The 15,355-nt window shown below is 41.2% G+C and overlaps 1 protein-coding gene across 1 annotated transcript; it reads right to left on the minus strand.

Annotated features, from left to right (window-relative positions):
* Positions 1–2,553: 2,553 nt before the first annotated feature.
* On the minus strand, positions 2,554–3,239 carry LOC119879147 (late histone H2B.L4-like). Its single transcript, XM_038589581.1, has one exon. It carries the CDS (start codon positions 3,140–3,142, stop codon positions 2,732–2,734), a length of 411 nt encoding a protein of 136 aa, XP_038445509.1. The 5' UTR covers positions 3,143–3,239; the 3' UTR covers positions 2,554–2,731.
* Positions 3,240–15,355: the final 12,116 nt, after the last annotated feature.

Here is a 15,355-nt window from a genome sequence, read left to right on the forward strand (position 1 = left end):
GGTGCTAGGTCAGAATCCAAACTCCTTCTTTTGCATACGAATATCCAGTTTTCTTAGCTTCATTGGTTGAGAAGTCCATCTTTTCTATTGAACTCTTTGGTGAGACATCTGTCTTGAACCAAAGTATCCTCAAAGAGGGCTGATAGCTGAGGGGTGTCTGCTGGCAGCACATTTGATATGCTTTGAAGTCAGACCCACCTGGGTACAAATCGCAGCTGGTAAATAGTAATATTTACCAGTTGTGTGGCGTTAGGGAAGTTCTCTGAGCCTGTGTTTTCTCATCTGTAAAAAGGGAATGATAGTATTATCCACCTCATAGGGTTGTTGTGAGCATTAAATGAGATGACGGAAGTAAAATGCTCAGCACGACAAATGTAACAAGCACTCCGTAAATTTAGGCTGTATCATTTCCTCCCACATGGCACAGGAAGTCAGCTCATTTGCCCAACCCTGGCCTTTGTCTCCACAGTCTGGTTAATTGTCTTCAACTACGTACCTGTGACATGATTGTAACAAGTGCCAAATATGGTTCTTACTCCTGATATATGACAGCAAATGAGACAAGGACTCTCATATCAGGAAGTTCACTATCCAGTGTGAATTAAAGATAATAGTTAAGGAAACGGATATCTGAACCAAATAATTCTACAAAGAACTAAGTATATACACACACATACATAATGGGGGAGAGAGCAGTACTAGATTAGGTGGTCAGGAAGACCTCAATGCAGAAGTAGCAAGCAAAGGAAAATAAGATCCTAAAACGACTGTATTAAAAATTTCGAATAGGCATTGAACATGAAGATCAGTTAAACAGTAATTCACATGTGAATTTTAAAATATGACAAGAATGTAAAATAATGTGAGGAAAAAAACCTAAAAGCAAACAACTTTTGAAATCCAGTTGAACCTAATTCAATTACAGGACATTTGGGCAAAAATGAAAATTCTAGAGTATGCATACAATGAAAGGGTGAAGAGAAAGAACAACCCAGTAGGTTGACTTTGATTTATCATCAGTAGACTGCCAATAAAAAGAGGTACTTCCACTGAGCATACTCTTATTTCACAAACTCATGTGATTTTGAAAAACAAAAAATTGAATCTGCTGAGTGCTCTCAAAACCAGTTTACTCAATGATGGAGAATATGACTAATAGCAGGTCACATTATGGTCATACTTACAGAACTGTTATCAGGGTGAACCTGTTTGAGCACCTTCTAAAGGTAGTTAGAACAGAAAACCCCAGGCAGCACATTGAAACTCTTCATTTTAGTCAGGGATCTTGGAGCCCTTATTGTGAGAAGATGCAAAATCAATCACTCGGGTATTGTGACAACAACATCTTTTTAAGAAAGAGGAATGAGTTGGAGAATGAAGTAGGGCAAGTTGTGTACGGCCTGCATTTCTATCAGGTTAAGAAAGAGACATGAATGCCAATAAAATTGGGAGTAATGAAAGAGCTCAGATTAATTTACAGCTTTCAGATCACTTCCAATCAAGGAAGGTAGGCCTAAACATCAGGAAACAAATCACACAATACGTATCTCTGATACTTCAAAGTGCCTCCAATTAAGGGGTTCCCTTACACAAATCTAAGGAAATTTTAATATTGGAAATGCTATAATTTACTTAAATAAATCAAGAGAAAATAGTGTTCTCAATGGCTGCTAAAGCTACCAAGAGGGCGCTTTTGATACCTAGTAAGTTACCTTAAATGGCTTAGAAAACTAAAATTGTTGTTCTGAGCACATAGATTTCAAACAAAATCTTAATATCACCTTTGCTGATGAAATGCTACTATCATTCTTATTAGAGCCAGCAAATGAAAAGAAAGCTTTTAATCAGCATTACGATTTAAAAGTATTTGTGAATATTTGGAAATTAAATTTTAAGAAGATTCAAACACTAAAAAGGGCCTAAATAGTTTTGTTAATCTGATTGCACTGCAAATGAGTAAATATCTAGAAAAGCTTTGTCTTGGGAAACCTTACACTCCTAAAAGTAAACAGGAACTGCTGAAGCTATTATGTCAATCATATCTGCCAATATTCGCTGTACAAAACATTATAACAGAAATTTAAAGAAATTTATTGCAGGATCCATTTAAAATTGTAATAAAATTATGTATTTTATTTTAACATAATTACATCATGTTAACATAAATTATAAGTGCATATGAAAAAATTTTTCTAAAAAAGCATAGAGGAAAAAAAAATAAATAAAAATAAAAAAAAAGCATAGAAGAGAGAGACGTTTCAGATTTTAAAAATCTCCTCAATAATTCACCTAACAGAAGTCAGATGGATTCTTATATCAGTTTCTGCACTTTATCTCTTGCCGTATCACTGATTATGAGCCTCTGGGAAACTCACCATAGGCTCATGAGAAAATGAGAGAGAAAAGGGTAAACATCATTACAACTGGAAAAAAAACCCCATTGAGCCTGACCTACAGAAATATCTAACAGAAATGACTGTTGGGGAAAGCCAAGAAATGCAGCATGGTTAAGGAGAGTTCACAATTGTCCAAGGAATAAACGGCACTCAAATATATTTTAAAGGAGAGTTGATCATGTTTTGTTCATGGTAAAAAATACTTTAAATATCTGCAGAATGCCACAAGAACAAAAACTAGAGTTTGTCCCACTTTTTAGAGCTACAGGTCTTTTTCTGCCAAGTGAGGTGGCTCTGAAAAGAGCCTTTGGTTTGTGAGGTGGTCCTGAGGCAGCTCACTTGCTAAAGGTGTACCTCATGAGGGCCTTGGTGGCCTCAGACACCGCGTACTTGCCAATCTCCCCCGGCAGCAGCAGGCGTACGGCGGTCTGGATCTCCCTGGAGGTGATGGTGGAGCGCTTGGTGGAGCGGGCCAGGCGAGAGGCCTCGTCAGCGATGCGCTCGAAGATGTCCTTAACGAACGAATCCATGATGCTCACAGCCTTCTGTGAGAGGCTCAGACCCTCGTCAACCTGCTTCAGAACCCTGGGGAAGTAGATGGCGAAACTGTCTGAGCGGCTGCGCCGGCAGCGACGGTGGCATTGACGCCTTGGCTTCTTCCTCTTCGGGGTCTCTGGTTCGGCTTCCCTGGGCTCTTTAGTGCCCAGGCATTCCTCCGAAGAGGTCTCACAGCCAGGCTCAGCCATGTGGGGCTCACCCTCCCAACAGCTCAGAAGGACGGACAATGGCGGCTGCTGAGGGGCACTGGCCCCTTTATAGTCGCTGCATTTCCTGACGTCACAGGCAACCTCTGTATCTGATTGGACAAAATACAATACAGGGAAGTGGGGTTCTATGCCAGGCTGTGTCACTTATGATTGCATGCCCTCGAGTTTGACATCACATCAGACAATTAGAGAGGGAATCCAGTGTCCTCTAAACTTCTTGGTACCTCGGTCAGAAAAACTTTCAACCATTCCATTTCATTGTGCATTTTGTCTGCTGTTTTTCAACATCAAAATAGTAACAGATCTTGGGATCCCTGGGTGGCGCAGCGGTTTAGCGCCTGCCTTTGGCCCAGGGCGTGATCCTGGAGACCCGGGATCGAATCCCACGTCGGGTTTCCGGTGCATGGAGCCTGCTTCTCCCTCTGCCTGTGTCTCTGCCTCTCTCTCTTTCACTGTGTGCCTATCATAAATAAAATAAAATAAAAAAATAGTAACAGATCTTAGAAGAGTCGTGTTTTTATCAGAATACTTCATATTCCACATCATCACCTTATTTCTGATAAGCAGTAAGTGCCATTGGATCAGGATGCGCTAGAAACCAGGATGCTCTGGAGACCCAGAGTCAATGTGTATACCCCTTAAAATGGCAGCAAAGGTAAAGTGGTGGTGATAGAAACACAGGAGCACATAGGGAGACAAGGAAGAAAATGACACCTGTGTTTAAATAGTTAACGAATGTATAACAGGATGTAGCACTTCTTGAGCACCTTCCCCCCCCTTTTTTTTATTTATTTATGATAGTCACGCACAGATGACTCGTGGTGCTACTTTGTAAATGCTATAGGGAAGGACCTGCAGAATGGGATATCCCAGAGCTGAATCTTATTTCCCCATGTTTTCTGCACAAAGCAAGAGGTGAGGATATGAGATTGGGGTAGTTGGCTGTGGATCTGCTGAAAATGCCTGGTGCCCTGTGAACCTTAAGGTTTGTCCACAAGAGATAACAGGAGATGCCAGAAATTCTCAAGCAGAGCTCTCATGTGCATGCCTGGCCTGCCCTGGTGGGGCAAGACACATCTAGTGCCTAGAATAGAATGGAGAGAAACACAAGCAACCAAGAGTCCCCAAGAAGCCTCCATTCAGTCAGTCACTAGAATACCTTTTTTCTTTCTTGTCAAGCAACCAGATGACAATCTTAGCAGAGGGCAAAACCACTACTAACAAATAAATCAGAATAGATCTGGGCACACTGGCCAGTTTTTCAGGACCAGTTTGCTTACATTTTCAAGCAACTACCATCACTGTCAGATGCTCAGCCTAACCCAACAGGTGCCACTACAGGAAGGGAGAGGGAGAAGGACCAGCCCCAGAGGGACTGACAGCCTGGAACCTGTAGCTACCACAGATGGGTCCCTCTGAAGATCCTTTGCCCTCCTCTGGCTTTCCAGGTATCATGTCAACTAATCAAAGTTGGTATTAAGCTTCCTGTTGCCTGTCTCAGAAATACTACAAAAACATACCAGTCATAGAAAGGTCAACCAATGTTTGTTCATTGATGTCCCAACAGGGGAGCTTTGGAAAGACTTCACCAGAAGCACCAAAAATTGTAGACCTTTCAACTTTGGCTTTTTTGAGGGAGTCTGATCTCTATATAACAAGCCTATAGTTCCAGGGGAACAACTGTCCAAATTGGGACCATTTCTCCTACTAATCAGAATGGACTGTTGTCCTGGGCTAAGCCACTGTAGCTTGGGCAGGAACTCTCACATGGCCAGCAGAGTGCTGGTGCAAATCAAGAGAAATAACTAACAAGCAGCTGCCCCAAGTTCTGACTAAGACCCTCAGGAAAAATTGCAAAAGCCACAGTCTCCAAACATAGCACAACAAAGAAGTCATACTGATAAAAACAGCAAGATTTTTAATGTTTTCATCAGGATTTGCCAAGTTTAAAATTTTTAAAAAATATTTTACTTATTTATTCATGAGAGACACAGACAGAGAGAGAGGCAGACACAGGCAAAGGGAGAAGAAGGATCCATGCAGGGAGCCTGATATGGGACTTGATCCCAGGACTCCAGGATCACATGCTGGGCTGAAGGCAGGCGCTAAACCGCTGAGCCACCCAGGGATCCCCTAAAATTATTTTATGCTTGGAGGTGGCAAGATAGTTTTGGATCCTTAAAAAACATGTCAGTGATCTCAACCCACAGCAGTTGTCAGTAAAACATGTGTGGCAAGGAGTGCAAAAGCAAGCCATGTCCGATTTACTGCCAAGGCTAAAACCTCACTGAAAAAGGAGTGTATGAGGGTGCTTAGCAGGTTATAACAAAGCCCTTGTTACAATCATGTCACAGGTACGTAGTTGAAGACAATTAACCAGACTGTGGAGACAAAGGCCAGGGTTGGGCAAATGAGCTGACTTCCTGTGCCATGTGGGAGGAAATGATACAGCCTAAATTTACGGAGTGCTTGTTACATTTGTCGTGCTGAGCATTTTACTTCCGTCATCTCATTTAATGCTCACAACAACCCTATGAGGTGGATAATACTATCATTCCCTTTTTACAGATGAGAAAACACAGGCTCAGAGAACTTCCCTAACGCCACACAACTGGTAAATATTACTATTTACCAGCTGCGATTTGTACCCAGGTGGGTCTGACTTCAAAGCATATCAAATGTGCTGCCAGCAGACACCCCTCAGCTATCAGCCCTCTTTGAGGATACTTTGGTTCAAGACAGATGTCTCACCAAAGAGTTCAATAGAAAAGATGGACTTCTCAACCAATGAAGCTAAGAAAACTGGATATTCGTATGCAAAAGAAGGAGTTTGGATTCTGACCTAGCACCATATACAAAAATTAACTCAAAATAGATCAAAGACCTAAATGTAAGAGCTGACAATGGGGGATCCCTGGGTGGCTTAGCGGTTTAGCGCCTGCCTTCAGCCCAGGGCATGGTCCTGGAGTCCCAGGATCAAATCCCACATCAGACTCCCTGTATGGAGCCTCCTTCTCTCACTGCCTGTGTCTCTGTCTCTCACTCTCTGTCTCTCTGTTTCTCATGAATAAATAAAATCTTTAAAAAAAAAGCTAATAAAATGAAAATCCTAAACATAAAAAAAAAAGGCCATATCATGCCAACAGAAATGGATACTTAGGATGTTTCCATATCTTGGCTATGGTAAATAATGCTGCAATGAACATGGTGGTGCCCGTTCATTGTACCCATTTTCTTCAGATAAATACCCAGTAGTGGAATTACTAGATGATTATATGGTACTTTTATTTTTAGTTTTTTGAGGAGCCTCCATGCTGTTTTCTACAGTGGTTGCACCAATTTACATCCCATACATTATATTACCAACAGTGCATGAGACTTCCTTTTTCTCTCCATCCTCACAAGCATTTGTTATTCCTTGTCTTTTTAATTATAGCCATTCTAACAGGTGCGAAGTTGTACCTTGTTGTGGCTTTGATTTGTATTTCCCTGATTAGTGATATGGAAGGCCTTTTCATGTACCTGTTGGGCATCTGTATGTCTTCTTTGGAAAATTGTCTGTCTATTCAGATCATTTGCCCAGTTTTTAATCAAGTTGTTTGATTTTTCTTTTTTCTGCCTTTGAGTTTTTGGAATTCATTATATATTTTAGATATTAACCCTTTATCACATACATGATTTGCAAATATTTTCTCCCACTCGGTAGGTTGGCTTTTCATTTTGCTGAGGATTTCCTTTGCTGTGCAGAAGCTTTTTAGTTTGATGTAGCCCCATTTGTTTATATTTGCTTTTGTTATCCTTCCTCTTGGTGTCAGATCCAAAAACTCAATCAATCAATCAATCTCCAAGACTGATGTCAAGGAGCTTAGCACCTATGATTGCTTCCAAGCGTTTTATGGTTTTGGGTCTTGCATTCAGTCTTTAGCCTGTGGTGTAAGACAGTGATCCCGTTCTATTCTTTTGCATGTGGCTGTCCAGTTTTCCCAACACCATTTATTGAAGAGACTGTTCTTTCCCCTGTTGTATATTCTTGGCTCTTTTTGTAAATTAATTGACTGTATATGTCTGTGTTTATTTCTGAGCTCTCTAGTCTCATCTGTTGATCTATGCATCTGTTTTTATGCCAATACCATACTGTTTTGATTGTTATAGCTTTGTAAAATAGTTCAAAATCAGGGAGTATGAGGCTTCCTGCCTTGTTCTTCTTCCTCAAGACTGTTTTGGTTACTTGGGGTTTTTTTTTTTTGGGGGGGGGGGTGTTTTTTTGTGGTTCCATACAAATTTTAGGATTGTTTCTTCTATTCTTGTGAAAAATGCCATTGAATTTCAGTAGGGATTGCACTGATCTCTAGATTGCTTTGGGTAGGATGAACATTTAATAATACCAATTCTTCCCCTCCCTGAGTATGGAATATCTTTCCATTTATTTGCATCTGTTCAATCTCTTTCATCATTGTCTTATAGTTTTCAGTGTACAGATCTTTCACTTCCTCAGTTAAATTTAGTCTCAGTTATCTTCTTCTTTCTGATACAATTGTAAACGGATTGGTTTCTTAATTTCTCTTTCTTATAGGTTGTTAGCAGTGTGCAGAAATGCAACAGAGTTTTGAATTTTGATTTTGTTTCCTGCAGCTTTACTGAATCCATTTATTGGTTCTAACTGTCTTTTGGTGGAGTCTCCAGGGCTTTCTAGAAGTAATATTATGTCATCTGCAAATAGTGACAGTTCTACTTCTTCCCTTACAACTTGAATGCCTTTTCATTTCTTCTCCGTGGTTGTTTTGTTTTGTTTTGCCTAAATGGTCTGGCTAGGACTTCCAATAGTATGTTGAATAAAAGTGGCAAAAGTGGGCGTCCTTGTCTTGTTTCTGATCTCAGAGCAATAGCTTTCAGCTTTTCACCATTGAGTCAGCTCGTCACACATGGCCTTTACTATGTTGAGGTGTGTCCTCTCCATTCCCACTTCTTGAGATTTTTTTTTTAAATGAGAGTCGAATATTGAATTTTGTTAAATACTTTTTCTGCATCTACTAAGACGATTCTATGATTTTATCCTGTGTCTTGTTAATGCAGTGTATCACAATTATTGATTTGCATATGTTGAGCCATCCTTGCAACACAGGGATGAATCCCCCTTGATCTATGTTGAGCCATACTTGCAACACAGGGATGAATCCTCCTTGATCATGGTGGATGATTTATTTTTAATGTGCTGTTGAATTCAGTTTGCTCATGTTTTTTTCTTTTTTTTTTGAGAATATTTTCATCTGTATTCATCAGGGATATTAGTCTGTCAATTTCTTTTCTTGTAGCGTTCTTACCTGGCTTTTGTGTCATAGTAATGCTGGCCTTGTAAAATGAGTTTGGGAGTATTCCTTCCTCTCCAATTTTTGGGAAGAATTTGTGATGTATTGGTGCTAGTTCTTTCTTTCTTTCTTTCTTTCTTTCTTTCTTTCTTTCTTTCTTTCTTTCTTTCTTTCTTTTTTTTGGTGCTAGTTCTTTAAATGTTTGGTAGAAGTCACCAGTGAAATAATATGTTCTTGGGATTTTCTGTTTTGGCAGGTTTTAAGTAATGATTCAATCTCCGTACTTGATATTAGCCTGTCAGATTCTCTGTTTCTTCATGACACAGTCTTGGTGGATTGTGTGTTTTAGGAATACATCCATTTCTTTTAGGTTATCCATTTGTTGGCATATAACCATTTGTAGTAATCTCTCGTGGTCCTTTGTATTTCCGTGGTGTCAGTTGTAATGTCCCCTCTTTCACTGCTGGTTTTATTTGAGTCTTCTCTCTGTTTTCCTGAGGTAGCCTAGCTGAAGTTTCATCACTTTTATTTATCTTTCCAAATCACCAGTTCTTAGTTTCATTAATCTTGTCTATCATTTTTTCTGGTGTCTGGCACATTTATTTCCACTCGGATCTTTGTTACTTCCTCCCTTCTGCTGACGTTGTGCTTAGTTTGTTCTTCTTTTTCTAGCTCCTTGAGGTGAAAATTTAGGTTGAGATCATTCTTGTTTCTTAATGTAGGTGTTTGTCACTGTAAATTTCCCTCTTAAAACAAAACATATAGGTTGCTGCAAAAGCAGTTCTGATATGCTATGCTTCCATTTGCATTTGTGTCTGGATTTCCCCTTTTGGTTTCTTCTTTGACCCAAGTGTTATCCAGAAGCATGTTGTTTAATCTCCACATACTGGTGAATTTTCTACCTTTTTGCCTGCTAGTGATACCTTGTTTCATACTCTTGCAGTCAAAAAAGATAGTATGATTTTAATGCTCTTAAATTTGCTAAGACTTGTTTTGTGATCTATCTTGGTGAATGTTCCATGCGCACTTGAGAAGAACGTGTATTCTGCTGCTGCCAGATGAAATGTTCTATATATGTCTGTTGAGTCCGTTTTGTCTAAAGTATGGCTCAAGTGCAGTGCTTCCTTGTTGATGTTCTTGTCTGGAAGATCCATGCAATATTGAAAGTGGGGTGCTGGAGTCTCCCTGTATTATCCTATTGCTGTTTATTTCTCCTTTCAGTTTTTTAAGTATTTGCTTAATATATTTAGGTGCTCCAGTGTTGAGTGCATATTTATGATTGTTACATCTTCCTGAAGAATTGACCCCCCTCATCATTACCTAACGACCATCTCTGTCTCTCGTTACCATTTTAGCTTAAAGTCTATTTTGCTCGACATTAGTATAGCTAACCCCACTCTCTTTGGTTTCCACCTGCATGGAATAGCTTTTGTCATCCCTTCACTTTGGATCTATGTATGTCCTCAGAGCTGAGGTGAGTCCCTCGTAGGCAGCACATAGTTTGATCTTGCTTTTTGTCCACTAAACCACTCTATGCCCTTTGATTGGTGGATTCAATCCATTAAGAGAGTAATTATTGATAAGACTTACTAATGTCGCCTTATTACTGGTTTCTTGGCTGTTCTCTAGTTCCACTTTTCACTATTCCTTTCTTGATGCCCTCCTTTGTAAATGGAATATTTTTCGTAGTGGTATGCTTTGATTACTTTCTCTTTATCTTTTGTGTATCTAGGTAGTTTTTACTTTTTGGCTCCCATGAGGTTTACACACAACATCCTGTAGGTATGACAGTCTATTTTATGCTGACAGCTTAACTTTGATGACATACCAAAACTCTATCCTATTATTCCCCACCCAAATTTACTGTTTTTACATCATTGTTTATATTTTGTGTGTGTGTGTGTGTGTGTGTGTGTCCGTTAACAAATTGTTTTCAATACCTTTGTCTCTTATTCTTTATTTTAAAGTTACCTAGTCAGCACATCACCACGTTACAGTCTTAGGGTATTCTGAGTCTGACTGTATGCTTACCTTTAACAGCGTGTTGTGTATTTTCATATGTTTTGGTGTTACCAATTAGTTTCAGCTTGAAGAACTCCTTTCAGCATTTCTTGTGACATAGGGTTAGTCACAACGAGTTCCCTCAGCTCTCGTTTACTAGGGAAAGTCTTTATTTCACCTTCAATTTGGAAGGGCAGCATCGCTGGGTAAAGAACTCTTGGTTGGCAATTTCTTTCTTTTAGCAGTTTAAATATATCATCCCATTCTCTCCCGGCCTTTAAGGTCCCTCCCAAAAAACCCACTGATAGCCTTATGGAGCTTCCCTTGTATGAGAGAAAAATTGTTTTCTGTTGCTGCTTTTAAAACTCTCTCTTCGATTTTTGTTTTGTTTTGTTTTGTTTTTTTAAAGATTTTATTTATTTATTCATGAGAGACACAGAGAGAGACAGAGACACAGGCAGAGGGAGAAACAGGCTCCATGCAGGAAGCCTGACGTGGGACTCGATATTCGGTCTCCAGGATCACGCCCTGGGCCGAAGGCGGTGCTAAACCACTGAGCCACCCAGCCTGCCCTTCGATTTTGGTTTTAGACAATTTTATTGGTATGTGTTTTGGTGAAGCATGTTTTGGATTGTAATTTTGAGGTGACCTATTAGCTTCATGAACTTAGATGTCCACATCTTTGGGGAGTTTTCAGCCATTATTTCTTTAAATAAGTTTGTAATCCTTTGTCCTTCTCTTCTCCTTCTGGGGTGGCAGTAATTCATACATTATTGCTTTTTGATGGTGTCCCTAAACTCACATAGGCTTTCTTGATTCCTTTTCACCGTTCTTTTTTTCCTTTTGCTCTTCTAATTGTATAATTTCAATAGATAATGTCTTTTAGCTCACTGATTCTCCCTTCTGCTTGTTCAAGTCTGGTGTTGAAGTTCTCTATTGAATTATTCAGTTGCTTGTATTCTTCAGCTCTGAAATTTCAGGTTGGTCCTTTTTTATGTTTTCTGACACTTTGTTGAGCTTCTCATTTTGTTCTTGTATTGTTTTCCTGATATCATTAATTTGCTTATCTGTGTTCTCTTATAACCCTCTGAGCATTTGTAGAACAATTTTTTTTTGTGAATTCTTTGTCAGAAAATTCCTGGATCTCCATTTCTTTGGGGCCCACAACTGGAGGTTTGCTGTGTTCCTTTGGTGAACACGTTTCCCTGATTCTCGGATCACTGTTGCCTTGTGTAGGTATCTATGCATTTCAAGGAGCAGTCACCTCTTCCAGACTTTATGGAGTGATTCTGCAGTGTGGATGTGCAGCACACTGGGCTGTGCTATGACCCTGCATCTACTGGTGCAGGGCACTAAGGGCAGGGGCACACGGCAGCAGTGGGTCCAAGGAGGCTGTAATGTCTCTTCAGTTCAGGCCACTGAGGTCCACAGTATCAACAACCGTGTGTATGTTGGTGAGCATGGTGGAGAGAATGCAGTGGCTGCAAGGGCTGTTGGGCTCCTGAGTGGTGACTCCAGGACCCATAGCTAGGGACCAGGGCAGGCAGTAATGGTGGCCAGAGCCAGTGGTGTACACATACTCTGCTGTGAGGGCCTAGTGCAGGTGTCTATGTGGCAGCAGTGGTCACCTGCAGACACACTTGTGGTGATGGGGGTCAGGGTGGGTAACAGAGGCCAAGGCCATCTATGCACTCACTGGAATCTGTGGGGGACCTGGGTGCCAGTGTGCTCTCCTATGGCTTCACACTCTACCCATAGGTATGCAGACTGCAGTGGAGTACAGTGATGGGGGTAAGGCTGGGGGTCATGCAGGTCCACAACCAGAGGAACCAGCCACCTGTGGGCATGGTGGTGTCAGCCAGTGACAGGAGGTAGAGCCTGATCTGAGCCCACAGACAGCTACAGGGGGCCCTGGATGATGGTGTGCTCTTGTACAGCTGCACTTTCTTCCCCTAGGCATGCATATGGACTTGAAAGCCAGTGATGGGAATCAGGCTAGGGCTTCACAGGTTCACAGCTGCGGGGACTATCTATAGGTGAGTGTGGTGTTGCTGGCCAGGGACAAATGACTGGGCCTGATACAGACTCACAAGGACATCAGGGGGCCCTAGGTGTCAGTATGCTGTCCTGTGGCCACACGATCTTTCCCCTGTGCCTATGCAGTATAGTGAGGGCCAGTGGTGAGAGTCCTGCTGGAGTGAAGCTGGAGATGCTATCTATAGGTGGGCATGGTGTTGCAGGCCAGTGACAGAAGGCTGAGCATGCTTTCCATAAGCAGCTGTTGCTGGGGGCCTGGCTGTCAGAGAATTCACCCATCACTGCACACTCTCCTCTGTGTGTGTACCCGCTGTAGCAGATGCAAATGATAGGATCAGGCCATGGCTAGAGGGGCTATCTGTGCCCCCAAGTGCAGGCAAGCTGGTGCGTCAGCCCAGGGTACTTAAGCTGGTGTCTTGCTCTTGCACACCTACGAGAAAACCGGATTGGCTGTAAGCTTAACTCCTGGGTCTTGGTGGAGGTAGGAAGGGACCAGGGTGGCTGGTGTTCTACACCTGTGCAGCCACAGAGTATTTGAATGGTTACTCATGTGGGTCCTGGCTCTGGAAGGGTGTGGTTTTGGTAGGGGTGTTGGCAGGAGGGTGGTCTGGGGCCTGGGGGTGGGTACTGAGGAATGGCTGGCTCTAGGAAACTTAAATACTTCTAGGACCATTGTCAGGATCTATGCACCCAGGCAGTGACTTCATCGTTGGTGGAAGCTGCTGAGTTGTATGCCACAAAATTCTCTGTAAACTGAAATCACTCCTGCTGCATATGTGTTGATAATAGCCTCTGCTTTTATTCCTTCTTCCTAGTCAAGTCTTTGCTGTTATGAGTGGGGTGAAACTGAAGCTAGACCTTCATGCAGTGCCAGGACAGTCTAGACAAGTTGTTCACTCACTCTACTTTTTCCTTCCCTAGTAAGAGGAATTCTTACTAGTTGGGAAATTTTTTTTCCTGGTCCAGAACAATGCTGGCTTGAGGGATGGAATGATGCAGGGAGAAGGATGTTGTCTTCCTTCACTTCTTGTGCAATTATGCTTTGCTTGTTTGTTTGCTTGACACTATTGCTAGAGCCTCCTAAGTGGAATGTAGAGGTCTCCCAGACTGTTTTTGTTCATGGACCACCATCTAATCATTGATGCTGTCAAGGAATGGGGAAGTGGAGACTCCCACATCCCTATTTTTCTCCAAAGTCTGAGAAACTTCCTGTCATAAAAGGGGAATAATATTCATGAGGCCAGTCCAGTTATTATACTCAGCAAGTAATTATGCACATGATTTTTCTTAAACATAATTCCCAGTGATGTGTGACAATACACCTGGGTAAGCACCAAAGACACCTAAAGCAATATGGTCCCTATCTAACTACATCTCCCATGGGTTAACATTGTTCACCATTGCCTCTGCAGGAATATCACTCCTCTGCTGGAGTGAAGCTGGAGGTACTATCTTACCTCCCCTAAGAGGAGGGTAGGTACCTAATTGACAGCTTTCAGGATTTCAGGATTTAAAGGCCTCTTTAGTGCCCTGCATACCTAACTCCATCTCAATTATGGTTACCTTAAGACTTTAACTCAGAAGTAAAGACATTTAAGAAAAATGATAACTCAGTACTTATACCCACTGAACACCATATGAAAGGAGATTTTAAAGAATGTAACTTAGAAGATGGAAAATGATCTGAGATGCCAGAGGAATGATAATAGAATGAATTGGCAAATAGAAGTAAATGAAATATCGATGGCATAAAATATTTATAATGATTATGGCGACTTAAAGCAAAAAGTTAACAAGACGGAACTAAATACAGTATTACGAATCACTTGGATGATGGGTTGTGTCCAAGGAGAGCACCTCATAGCAATACAGGAAGCATTCCACCATCACCTCCAGGGAGATCCAGAGAGCCATATGTCAGTGGCCGCCTGGGGAGACTGCCAAGCACACTGTGTCTGAGGCCACCAAGGCCGTCATCCGGTGCACCAGACACCAATGAGCTGCCTCAGGACCGCCTGACCACACCGCAAAGCAAAGGCAAGAGCCTTTTCTTTTCAGAGCTACCTCACTTGGCAGGAAAAGACCTGAAGCTCTCCAGAGTGCAGTCTACTCTAGTGTTTGGATCTTTGTCATTTTGTCGATCTTTATAAATTCTTAGTGTGAAAGAAATGTTTAAAAAAAAACAGTATCAGCTCGACTTTCTATGTCTTTAGTGCTATTGGCTATGATTTTTCTTAACCATACTGCATTTCATCACTTTGCTAAATGGTCATTTCTATTAGGTATTTCCCTAGGTTAGCCTCTTCAGGGATCTTAATGGTCAAAACTATTTCCAAAATAATTTTATTTACCTCACCTATTCTTATTCTCCTACCTGTGTCCAATAGTGTCATCCGGAGATTTTTGTTTTTTCAAAATGTGTGGTATAGCAACAATTTAAGTGCAATACCAGATATAACAATCACACTTACCCCATTCACACCCCTTTAGTATATCCCATTATCTGAATTCAAATAACATAAAAGGGGACCCAAACAATGTGCCAAAAACTCAATCAAACAACCTAGAATCGTGAAGGCATAGAGTAACTCCAGATTTCCAACATGTTGCATTCCAACATAACGGAACGTGGAAGAGTGGTAGTTTTATTGGAATAATTTTGATTCCACATTAGTGCATCATTTCTTATAAGCGGTAAATGTGATTGACTTAGGATGTGCTACAAATACTCTGATGCTCTGGAATCAATGTGCCCGACCTTTATTTATCTTTAAGGATTTTATTTATTTATTCGTGAGAGACACACAGAGAGAGGCAGAGACACAGACAAAGGGAGAAACAGTCTCCT

Source organism: Canis lupus, unplaced genomic scaffold (assembly GCF_011100685.1).
Source record: "Canis lupus familiaris isolate Mischka breed German Shepherd unplaced genomic scaffold, alternate assembly UU_Cfam_GSD_1.0 chrUn_S346H506, whole genome shotgun sequence".
Taxonomy (NCBI): Eukaryota; Metazoa; Chordata; class Mammalia; order Carnivora; family Canidae; genus Canis; species Canis lupus.

Excerpts from the sequence above, each read along its gene's own strand:
- LOC119879147 (XM_038589581.1), bottom strand. The coding sequence starts at position 3,142 with ATGGCTGAGCCTGGCTGTGAGACCTCTTCGGAGGAATGCCTGGGCACT.